The following is a 12,771-nucleotide window of genomic DNA, read 5'->3' as shown; positions in this document are numbered from 1 at the left end:
TTCATCATTGATCTCAGCGCCTTTGGGTCAAACACAGGGTGAACAGCACTTATACAGGCCGCTGCACAGCTGACATACATGCTGAATTCACATGCCCTATATCCCAGGGGAGGGGGGGGGGGGCTGTGTTTACAAAATAATAGACTTAGTAGTAATCAATTATTAATTTTCTGGTTATGGTAGCAAAGTTAGAATGTAATTGTTTATTATACCTCTTAACTGGAACTGTGAAATATGTGAAAAAAAACACTAGCTTTTCAGAACAGCAAATATTTATTTATCAGAATATTATGATAACCAAAATGTCTCATGATATTGATATTGACTTCACATAGCTTTTATTTTCCTTGATGATTAATGTATCTTTCTTTTTATAGATTAAGTCAATAATACACTCATAAATTCCCCATCACAAGTTCCCAGAGCCGAAACTGACACCTCGTTAATACTTCTTTGTTTGTTTTTGTCCAAGAAAGTCTACAAATGTACAGTTTGCAATGATTTAATGAAGAAGGATTTTATGATAAATAATTGAATCTATTAAAGGTCGGGTAGGTAAGTTTGAGAAACCGGCTCGAGATACACTTTTTGTTATATTCCATGGAATGCTCTTAACATCCCGATAGCAATGAAAATCTTAAGTGCTTTGACAAAAAATCCATAAACACATTTCTTCTGTGGAAGCCGTAGTGCTGTAAAAAGCACGACCAATCATTTTAGCCAGCCCGGCTAAAGTAACTGGATGGCCTACCTGCCTGTCAGCCTTCCATCTGTGCACAAACTTATCTCGTGCCCTCATTGGTCACGTGCGCGTTCGTTGGAGGAGGGGCTCTGTAAGGAAGTGGCAGATTTTTGCCGGCTGTGTAAAATTACCTACCCCACCTTTAATTACCATAAATGTATATGATTTATGGTTGTGGGATCCTGATAACAGATGTTGAAACTAATTTCAAATACAGGAATATATAGGTTAACACCTGTGAAACAAGAACAAGACAAATTCACAAAAATTAGCTTGTTCTTGCACAATAAATATGTGAAACACATATTCAGGTGTCAAACTTTTGGTATAAATAGAATCACCCATAATCCACTGTATCGGCACTGATAATCCTGCCTGGCTATATTAGCATCTGTGGCTACAAATTGCGCCTCAAATCCATATGTTCTCATAAAGTGGTTTTGCTATTGTGTCTTGGTTGCTTTGAGTCCATTCACTAATGCTTTAGCATGTGAATGGATTTGGCAAAAAGCTCATCTCATGTAGAAGTGTTTATTTTAAATCTAGCCTGATATTCAAACCCATTCTAATCTGAGCTGCCAAATACATGCAACGTTTTGTTTATGGACAAAATACACAGTGAGTATAATAAGTGCTGTTAATGTAAGTGTGTGTAAGACTTTTGGGGCAATCAGAGGATCTGAAGTGAGATAGAAAATAAGAAACTATCAATATTAATGCTATATTATACTCCATTGTACGCTGTTAGTATGATTCCTACCTCACCAGAGTGACTCATGTGTTGCTCAGCGGGGTGTGTCAATCTGCAGCTCAGTACTAAGAAGACAGTTGAGAGAAACATGTTCAGTTTAACAGTCTGATCATTGTAAATGATATAGTCCATATATCTGCAGTGTTACCTGCTGTGCAGTGTGAGCATGTTGCCCTGAATATAACCGTGTCCTCTTCTTCTTCTCTCCTCCACAGTGGAAGCAGCGGGGGTAGCAGCAGCAGGGAGAACAGCGGCAGCAGCGGTATTGGCATTCCCATCGCCGTGCCTACACCCTCCATCCCCAACTCTGGACCAGGTGAGCTCTTTGCTAGCAGCACATCATGCAGTGACAGTTGCCAGAGGCCAGCCAGCCTTTTCCCCTTGCTGATATTAAATGAGGGAAGGATTGTATTCAACCAGCTTCAGGCATTTTTTAAAACCGCTAATAAATCCTGCCCCACCCTGTGCTGCTAACCCACCTAAGAGTTGTATAACCCTTTCCCATGCTCCAAATACAGGAAGAAATAACACTTTTGAGTATTACAAAGAAAGAAAATATCTGCTTTTTATATTCCCAAAGAAAATAGTGTTTTGCAATATGTGTTCTGAAATGAAAAAACTAACAATATTTAACATTAAAAGGGCGAATACGAGAAAACAGTTGTTTATACAATGTGCATATTTGTCAGAGAGACTTTACTTTCATGCCCCCATTAGAAACAGTAGACTGAGTAACTGATAAATAACACACTACATGCCTTTAAGTCCTAAGTGCATATCTGTGAATTTGCAATAAAAATGACCTTATTAGAGAGTTTTTTCTCCAAATAAATGATAACATTTTTGGAAATTTGGAGCAGTAAACATCAGGAAAGAGTTCATATATTTAAATATAACATGTATTATATGCCAATATTAAGCATTAATTGAGGAGGTGTAAATGTAACATGTATTTGCACATAGTAAATCCACGCTACACAAAGCCTATGTTTACCAGACAGGGATTATATAGGCCCATTGTGTTCTAAGCACAGCTGATTCTCTATCCTCCAGTGTAAATAGGCCACGCTGCTTTAGGCCTGCTGCGTTACAGTGGGACAGTAAGGCTCACATAACACCACACATAGTACTGCTTTACACCATACACACGCCTTAGATACAACTCATTGGACTTTTACAAAGGATTTGAGCTGAAAAGAAATATTTTAGTTTAATGCAGCTTCAGTACCTCAGCGCCAACCTCCTGCTGCCCGAACAGAACCATCAACTGCTCTCCCTGCAAGCTTGTTGCCATGGAAACACTCCACAAAATAAGTGTTTCCAAGAGTGTGCGGCTCCTCGACCAAGTTACAAGTTAAATGGTTACTAATGTAAATACTCCTTTCAGTACCGCCAATGTTCGCTCCTCCGGGGGCCCCACCCCCCCCTCCTCCTCCTCTTCCTCCTCCCGCTCCTCCCATGGCCGGGCTCGGCCCCCCACCACCACCACCACCACCACCACCTCCTCCACCTATAGGTGAGACGCCGAAACCCCAGAGGCCGCTCTTATCGCCTCTTCTGCCCGGACGGTGGATAATCAGCACGGCTTCTGGTATCTTCCTATGGTGGAGCAGCACAACTAAGGGTGGATGGGTGTCTGTTTGTACACACTGCAAGCAAGAGAGTCTCATGTTTATCGGCAATCAAATCATCCATTTTATTTCCATACACATTGGGCTGCATATTAAAGATGTTATATTCAATTTCTCTAAAGTAACGAGTAAACAAAGCTTGCAAACAAACCCCTAGTTAATTAATGAAAACAGAAAACCAATGCAGCTGCTTCCAAACATCTTTTGAGATATTTGGAGTTTATAGAGCACAAAGGGTTTGAGTGTTTTAATAGCTCCCCATACTCTGCACTTTTAAGGTAAAAGCTATTGCTATCATTTCATTCCAAACTGGTTGTTAGGTTCCTTAGGAAATGACCATCTTGCTTGCAGTGTGAACAGGCTGTATCTTTGCTTCTATTTGAAGACACAGCAGGTTACTTTCAATATGCCTTTTTTCTTTGCGGTTTATTAACATTTTTCTCAATCCTCAGTGGTGGTGGTGCTTCCTTATTCTTCACTGATCTTTCTATAATTGGCTGATGAAGAAGTCTCATATCAGCTAAGGCCTGTCAAAAGTTAATAACTGCCTGGTCTATTTACATTTGACCTCAATCTGCAGTATATTTAGGCTATTAACATTGATAGAAGTGATGATAACTTTAACAACCTACATTTAAAAATGAAATGTAAGCCTTCCAAGCTGAGGTAGTGGCAGGATGTGTAGATTCCAAAAATAAGATACAAAATTAATTTACCTTTGTGATTTTTGAGACTTCTTCTACACAGGTAAGTTACCCTTTTACCAAATAAAAGGATGTTGGATTGGTGCAGCTGCATTACTCAAAATGTTGTTATTATCGCATACATCATGATTGGGAAGTAACGAAGGAGACCATTTTGGTAATTCAGATATTTTATATCTCAGCTATTATTTGCTACTTAGTTATAACCTAGTTATGACATATATAGCGGCAAACTAAATAAAAAACACAAAATTGAGTTTATACATAGAGATTAATTGTATAAAATAATACTTTATTTATCCCGAAGCAAATTATTTTTGCCAGATTAACAAAAGGTACCATCAACATAATTAGCATATTAAATTGAACAACAAACTACTCGAAACAAAGATGGAACAAGTAATGAATGTAAACAAATGTAAACAAATGTACAGTGATGAGCGGTATTGTAACAGTAGGCTACAAAAGAATGTAGGCCTAGTTACAGATTTGTAATTGCACATGTTAGTATAGCACATTATTTTTATTATTATATAGCACATGATGTATAGAAGAGAGTTTTGCAATGGTGATAATGATATTGCTCATAGTGGTGGAGTGGCATCCAAAATATTTTCACTCAGTTACTACCAAGTGCTGCATAGCTAACTGAAGTAACTGACAAAGCTAACGTAAACTTGCTAATGGCTAAAACTCGACCTGCTTGGATTAAGGAGTATAAAAAGTAAATAAATATGGTCAAAGTTTGATTTCACATTTGATCAGAATATTGGCGAAGTCTTACATTAAATGTCATTATATTCACAGCATACCTTTTTTAAATTACAGAATGACATGCCAACAACATTGAACTAGCTAGCATGCTAACATAAAACTAGCTAGCATGTAATTGTTCCAAATGAAGACACCTAATACTAACTCTGAAACGCAGCCATTTGTTCCATGTATGCATAAGTAAATATACAAAGCATTGTCATTCAAGTTTAATATATTGTTTTCCCCCCTTTAAAATAATTGTACACTTTTTGAGACTTTAATAGACCATGCTTAATGTTAACTAGCAGCATGTTTAAACCTTACTTAAGTCATAGCTAGCTAAAACACTATTTATATTTGAATGTTGCAATCTGATTTAGTTACACTATTCTAAAGATGGCTTCTATTTAATAAGAACTAAATAATGAATGGTAGATACTAAAATAGAAATAACAAGCACTCAATCTTGCAGCAGCTACATTTACAACTGATATCACATATTATGATTTCTGGTTAATGAAGTTGGAAAACATTTAAATAGCCATTTGATTGCTGGAAACATTCAATACTGCCTGATGAAGCTTCAATTTACCGGGGATATTGACTCTGAATCACTAGAATATGCTGGTTTTGATTTCCTGTCAAGAGCTCTGCAAAGCTCTACCAACGACTGTGTGTTTGTACAATGGCGGCTCATATCTGATTGACTGCAGTAATCTTCAGCGAGATGATCACTAGAAACATGCACATTTAATCCTCAGAACATCAATGCAGCTATAATTACTTCTGCTAGTGGCGGTATGCAGAAGTTTGTTTGCCCCCTGTGTTCCTCTGAATCTCTACTTCCTCTGGTTCCACCCATCCCTATCTGAGCAGGGCCTCTCCTAAGAGACAGTACGCTATCTAGAAATGTGAACAGGAAATATTTGAGACGAACAAAATAAACCTTTTCCTCACTAACACACCCACTCGATGAATAGTCTGCACATTTTCAACGTAATGTTGAAACATTGTGGACGCTGTTGCTGATTTGGAAGTTACATTGTTTTCACATCTGTGGAAACGTAAAGGATCTGTTGGTTCTGCTGCTGCTCTCTTTGCTCACTGAAGCGTTTCCCTCAAGAACTCTTAGGTGCCGGATTTATTCTCTCGACTTTTGTTTTTCATTTCACCTTAATTAAATATCTGTGCAACTGTATGATCAATTGACAATCTGTGTTGCTTCCCTAGCTCACCTTGCTTCCTTAAATGGGTTATTGATTGTCTTTTCATAAGGTGTGGGGCTCTAATCAGTATGTAAAAAGCTCACATTATCTTTCATAAAGTTGATGATTCATGTGTTGGGTGCTTTTTTTTTTTCTCCTTCTTCCTTCTCCTCTGTCTAACCCCCCTCCCCCCTCTTTCGTCTCGTCTATCCTTCCTCTGTTCCTCCCCTTGTCTCTGGGTGGTTCTAGTGGTGGCCCCTGGGCCTGGTCTGGGACCCGCTCCAATGTCCCAGTTTGGAACCATCTCGCGGCAGATTTCGCGGCACAACCCCTCCAACTCCTCTGTCTCTATGGTTTCGGCCACGGGCACGTACCGCCGGGCGCCGTCGGTCACTTCCCAGTTCTCCTTGCAGCAGCAGCAGCAACTACAGCAACAACAACTACTACTACAGCAGCAGCAGCAGCAACAACAACAGCAGCAACAGCCTCATATTAATGGAGGCACTCATGGCTACGGCCAGAACTCAAGTAAGGCCCTTCTGTCTCCAGCCTTTACCTGCTTTATACATCCTGAACTGTCACTGAAGCACACAATGTCACATTTCTTCCAAATCACGCACTGTCACAAACTAAAGAAAGCTAACCTTTGTAGCCACATATTTGCATGAGAGTCACTGCGGCCTAAAGGTCAAGATTGAATTCTTGTCAGTATTATTGACTTCTCTTGCAGATTGATGGAGCGGGTTAAGGGATAGTTCACTGTTTGTACCAGACGGACCATTGTACCAGCAACAATTTAAAACAAAGTACTGTGGGGAAGCCAAAGTCACGCATAAAATCAACAAACAAACCAATTTAGGCATTGGTACACTAGGAGCTCCTGTGTTATGCGAGTTAAAATCACAAATGTTGTCAATGCACTCTGCTGGCTATGTCGAGAGCATAGGTGGATTTACTGTAAAGGCTCTGTGGGACAGGGCTGTCTAATGTCAAGGTAAAGCTGTGAAAATATTCTAAATTAAGTATACACTTGAACTAGATTTCATTACCTGGGCCCCTTTTTTTCCTAGCTAATATAACTTGCTGCAGCCCACATCCAAAGCAGTTTATCTTTACTTACATGCCATAACTTGGTCTGTTATTCAAAGTTCTAAAGGCTAACTACTCTGACTGGGTGCATACGTACCTCATACATCCCATCTTCAAAACTGAACAACCCCTTTAAGGCTTCCTATCAATCAGCGGGATGACTTTGGTATTTATGCAGAATTTGTGTCTTTCTAGGATTTCAACCAGACACTTGATTTCTCTTGACAATAGTCGCAGTTTTTGGTTATGTTTTTTCAGAAGACTAATAACCTTTCAATATAATTCTCTGTTCATCATGTGGGTTTTCATTCTTTAAAACTAGCTACTGTCTAAGATGCAGTCTCTATTTGGTGATAACACGTGATCATTATCTGGTTAAATTCTAAGGATAATGAAATCCAATCAGGACCTTTACATTACGTTATTATTTTCGAGTCACCTTTCAAACGGAAGACTTGCTAGCTTCTGCCACAGCTTGAGATAGCAGACAGAAATGGAGCTAGCTGACCTTTCACCTTGCTTGGAGGATTATTCCACCCCCCCTAAGAATGTGGTCACACTGTAAGGAATGCATGCACACCTGGCTGAGATCAGACCAACAGACCACCTCCAGATGTGTTTAATCGCATTCCGTTCACCATGTGTTTGACGGCATTGACACCTGGCAATAATGTGCTTGTTTTGCTTGGGTGTGCATTTACAGAAGCACTATATGTCCGTATTTATTTGTGTCTCTATTGATCTATCCAAGTGCAAATGATCCGTCAAAAGTATGAATTCAAAGTGCTCTACATAGCTTCAATCTGTCTGGGGGGGTTCAGCAGATTTGCTTGGATTTAGGATAGGGTTGATAGACATCCAATACAAACAGCGCCTCCCTCTGGCCAATCACATCCTTTCTTTTAAAGGTCCCATGTCATGGCCATTTCTACTGATCATAATTCCATTGTTGAGGTATACTAGAATAGATTTACATTGTTCAATGTTCCAAACTCACATTGGTTTCTCATACAGCATCTCTGTATAATATAAGTATTCACTCTCTGTCCTAAACGGCTTGTTGGAGCTCCTGTCCCCCCCCCCCCCCTATGAGCCCACTGTGCTCTGATTGGTCAGCTCGCACACTCTGTTCTGATGAGTCCACCACCATTACAGCGTAACATCAGTGATTATGTGTTACAATGGCTTTAGCAACCAGTAATGACACCAATAATGACAAACTGATGAGAATGCTGCATGTGTGTGAGGAGCTCCATGGATTGGTCCATTTGGACCTGGGCATGGTTACGTCACCATACTCAGGAAGAAAGGACAATGGACGCGGTGAAGGGGTGCTGAGGGGGCTGCAGACCCCATCTGCGAGGCTCCACCTGGCACCCGCACCCCAGCCGCATCACAGTTTTCACCGCTGAGAGTGTGTGTGTGTGTGTGTGTGTGTGTGTGTGTGTGTGTGTGTGTGTGTGTGTGTGTGTGTGTGTGTGTGTGTGTGGTTGTGTGTGTGTGTGTGTGTGTGTGTGTGTGTGTTGTGTGGTTGTGTGTGTGTGTGTGTGTGTGCTGGATGGGATTGTGTGTGTCTCACACACCGTGTGTCCACAGCGTCGAGTCGTCGTCGCAGTGAGGAGAAATCGTGTGTATGCAATGAAGAACGGCTCGCGGATTGGTCCATTTGGACCAATGGGTCCATTTGGGTATGGTCACGTCACTGTACCCAGGAAGAAAAAGTGAAATCTCGAGGCGTTCTGGGGCAGCATAGACAGGTCTTTTCTGTGTTAGAGTTTTACTCGCTACAGGGTGTACTTTGAGGGTTTGTGACTCTGCAGACCGTTTACATGCAGATAAATCTACATAACACACAAGGGGACGGGTAATAACCGGAAAAGCATGAAATGGGACCTTTAAAGCAATGAGTGTGAGCCGCCTGATTGACAGAAATCAAACCTAATCTGCAGTTTATCCTCTGGCCTCAGCAATCCCCAGATACCATGTGAAATCTCATCACGAACGTCACTGAACTTTTGTGTTTTCTGCAGCTAAAGACGGTTGAATTAATTACTCTGTTGACCCTTGTTGCAATAATTGATCATTCAAACATTTTATTTCAATCATTTGGGAATTTATAGAGTCGACAGTTTACTTAATTCGACCAAGCACATCACTCTGTCTGTTAGACTTGTATAAGCTCACATTCCTGCAGTGTGTCTGTCTTTAGTCTGTGTCACTGTTACGTATGCTTGGTATCAGGTTGCACTCTGTCTTCTGTATATTCGTGGTGACTGATGGGGCTTTTTCTGTTTTGTTTTTTTTGTTGCTTTCTTTCTCTGCCTCTCTGTTTTCTTCTCTGCTGGCTTTCAGTGTCTATCGCTCCTCCTCCTCCCCCCATGCCCCAGCTGACTCCACAGATACCTCTGACTGGCTTTGTGGCCAGGATGCAGGAGAGCAGTAAGTGAAGAGGCTAAGATATACTTTCCTCCTGATCCATGCCAACTACTTCCCTTTCCAGAACACCCAGCATGCCTCATTCTTGTTCTTCCTCTTCCCTTTTTCTTTTGAGAACAAATAATACCAGCAATACCAGGAATGTGTCTCATTAGAGTCCAGTCATTGTTAACGCAACTTTTAAATCTGCAGTTTGGAGAGTGATTTATTTCTTCATTGTTGCTGTTTCTTTTAGCACTACGTAGCTTATTTTCTTGGCAAAGGAGGTATCTTTTTAGAGTACATGCAGTGGAAAAGCTACCCTCTGAGACTGTTAATGCCGCCACCTACTGTTTTTAGTGATTTATTCTCATGCAGGAGATTGTATTACTGCCTGAAGCTTGCTTTTCATATACTGGATATAGCACTGCACAGTTGAGCTCCGATGAATGATAATGTTTAAGAAGAAAAGTGCCGAAGGTCTCTAAAAAACGTTGCTGCCCCCTGCTGGATGATAACCTACAATACAAATATTACGGTTAAAGAAATATTATTTATTTTGTTTCTTTACGCAAAGCAACTTTAGATTCCTATGGTGTATTGTGTGTTAACACACAACACTTTGTATCGTAGTTTTATAAGAAATGTTCATTAGAAGATATCTACATAGTACATAGCTTTTTTGATGGCTTTGTCTCCAACGATGTGGATGCCGTGACACTAACCTTTGACCTACTAAATAGCATGACACAGCATGTGATAATCATCAGATCATGGAAATGTTCATAAATCCTTTGCAGTTCCCCTTTGCAGAGAGCTTCAGAACCACAACAAGAGGAGCACGGAGTACATCAATCCTTTAAGAGGCTTAAACATACAGTATATGTATTCATGTTAAAGGTGAAGTCAGTGATTCTAATGGAGGACTGCAGAATATATCTGATTTGTATTCTCATTGGAATGTGAACTATGGCGATAGCCACATACCAAGACTTAATATCAGTAGAAAACGGGATTTTAAATTTTAATTTTTGTATTGGTTCCTTTATTCTATTCAACAATCAATTGGTCATATATTTGAAAGTAAAATTATTATTGCTACACTCAAAATGATTGCATATTTTCTTAATATCAGGCAACCAATACCTTTCATGTCAAATTTAGTACATTTAAAAAAAAAAATGGGGTATTTTTTTGGGTGTTGAAATATCTACAGCCTTTCTCCAGAATCACTGCCTCCACCCTAAAGTGATCCATGGAATGTTTTTAACAGTGATGCAGCCTGCTTGACGAATGTAATATTCAAATACCATTCATACACCCTCTATCATTAATCCTGCATGCTTCATCAGCCGTCCTCTCCATGTCCTTGACCTTTTGACCCCCTCGGAAGAAAATCTAACTTTCTGTGTCTGCTCGACAGTTGCAGATACTCCTACTCCACCTCCCCCTCCGCCTCCAGACGACTTGCCCCTGTTTGACGACTCTCCTCCACCTCCTCCGCCTCCTCCAGTTGATTATGAGGAGGAGGATGCTGCCGTGGTGCAGTACAGCGACCCCTACGCTGATGGAGACCCCCAGTGGGCCCCCAAGACCTACGTCGAGAAAGGTTTGTGGCAAAACATCTACTCCAACATCAGCAGCTAACACAATTCAGCATTTACATCTTCATTAATAAAAAAGACTAACAATTTCAATATACACATTTTTACATGCTACTGTTGAACTTCTTTAAATATTGTTATTATTTTACCTTTAACCGCTCAATTTTATTTTTACATACCTTTTTTTGAATATATAATTTTATTTTTACCTTTATTTGTTTTTATTCTTCTTATTAGATCAGAAATATTATTTTATATTTTATTGCACATGTTTATTTGAACTGATGTTTTTTTAAATATTGTTAAATTATTTAATCTTTTTTACTTCACATTTTTATTTTACTTGCGTTTAAATACATTTTTTATTTATTTTTATATTATTTAACTTTTATTTATATAAATATTGTATTATTTATTTCATTTAATCTTTATTGCACATCTTTATTTTAACTTCTTCTGTTTACATGCATATAATGTTATTTTTCTTTTTATTGCACACTTTTGCTTCAATTTCTTATGTTCGTAAAACATTTTTTTAAATTCTAAACACAACACTCAGAAAATCCACTTACCCCTGGGATAATTAAATAATTCTGAAAAGTGAGCACAACCTAATCCAAACCTTCTTTTCCATTGTCAGTGGTGGCCATCTACGACTACAGCCAGGACAAGGACGACGAGTTGAGTTTCATGGAGGGCTCGATCATCTACGTCATCAAGAAGAACGACGACGGCTGGTATGAGGGCGTTGCCAACGGCACCACGGGGCTGTTCCCCGGCAACTACGTGGAGTCCATCATGCACTACGCCGACTGAAGCAGTAACAGTAAAGTCTATTTATTCAGTCACATCATAATCCACTGAGAGACTGACCGCCGCAACCTTGACTCCCGAGACGCGTAGACATAACTGTATGATCCCCTTTTGATATGACAGAATGTTCTTTCCCTTACTGATTGCAAATAAAATGAAAAGTAATATCTATTTAGTTTATTTTGGTGTTATATGGGTGGGGTTGGGGACATTTATTGAATAGTGTAAAAAAGAAAAAGAAAAAAATTGGACTGATCATGCCCGTTGAACTCAAAGACGATGGTCACACAGCTGAAGGATGTACGACATCATCTTGCCTGGACAAAAAAAAGGAGATTCAGAAGTGAATGCTTTCCGAACAAGAGTATTAGGTTTTGATGGAACAAATCAAATGTAAAACACCTTCAGTGGAAGTGTTTGTACTGTCAGTTGTATATATTGTGAGCTGCAGCCACTTGAGTTTCTGTAATGTGAATTCAGTGAATGTCGATTATATGATAGTTTTCATTAGTGGCGCCCTCCTCGACTCAACAAGGCTCATTGGTCAAATAAGACAGCCGGTCAATAATTTACAAATTGAAATACTGTATATGGTATTTCGAAGACAATTACTCCTGAAAATCTTGGCGTTGAAAGCATGCAACATTTTAAGAGATATAATGTAATCTTAAGTTTATTGCTTCCATAATGTTGTAAATGTATTCACCTTTCATTTTTATTACACTGTTGAAATCACTGAACTGTTTTTAGAGTGACGTAAGTTTCAGGCATCGGATATTAACATAAAATTGACTTTTTCATCTGTTTAAAGCAAGAGAACACATTTCATTGTTTGGCTTAACAAGCATTCAAAGATTGTCACGTCACTGTTAATTAGTTAATAATAATCCTTGTAAAAAAAACCTGTAGGATCTATTGGTAACTGGCTATAATGGACTATGATAGACAACGGATAATGTGCAGTGATTTTTAGGCTGGAATAGATGCATGACACTGCCATGACAATTCAAATGTAATGCAGACCAATAAACAACTAATACCTCCTCAGCCTTCAAAAAGCA

General features: G+C 39.4%; 1 protein-coding gene across 1 annotated transcript; it reads left to right on the top strand.

Moving 5' to 3' along the window:
- The first annotated feature begins 1,681 nt into the window (after positions 1 to 1,681).
- LOC104942375 (abl interactor 1-like) lies at positions 1,682 to 12,738 on the top strand. The gene is made up of 6 exons (XM_010767588.1): positions 1,682 to 1,809; positions 2,881 to 3,009; positions 6,039 to 6,317; positions 9,231 to 9,317; positions 10,717 to 10,902; positions 11,538 to 12,738. The coding sequence occupies exons 2-6, from the start codon at positions 2,889 to 2,891 to the stop codon at positions 11,711 to 11,713; spliced, it is 849 nt and encodes a 282-aa protein (XP_010765890.1). The 5' UTR covers positions 1,682 to 1,809; positions 2,881 to 2,888; the 3' UTR covers positions 11,714 to 12,738.
- The last annotated feature ends 33 nt before the right edge of the window (positions 12,739 to 12,771 follow it).

The sequence above is a fragment of the Notothenia coriiceps genome, unplaced genomic scaffold (assembly GCF_000735185.1).
Source record: "Notothenia coriiceps isolate Sejong01 unplaced genomic scaffold, NC01 NC01_scaffold00004486, whole genome shotgun sequence".
In the NCBI taxonomy this organism is placed as follows: Eukaryota; Metazoa; Chordata; class Actinopteri; order Perciformes; family Nototheniidae; genus Notothenia; species Notothenia coriiceps.
The sequence above is the reverse complement of the archived record's forward strand: the minus strand, read 5'-3'. Positions and strand labels throughout refer to the sequence as shown.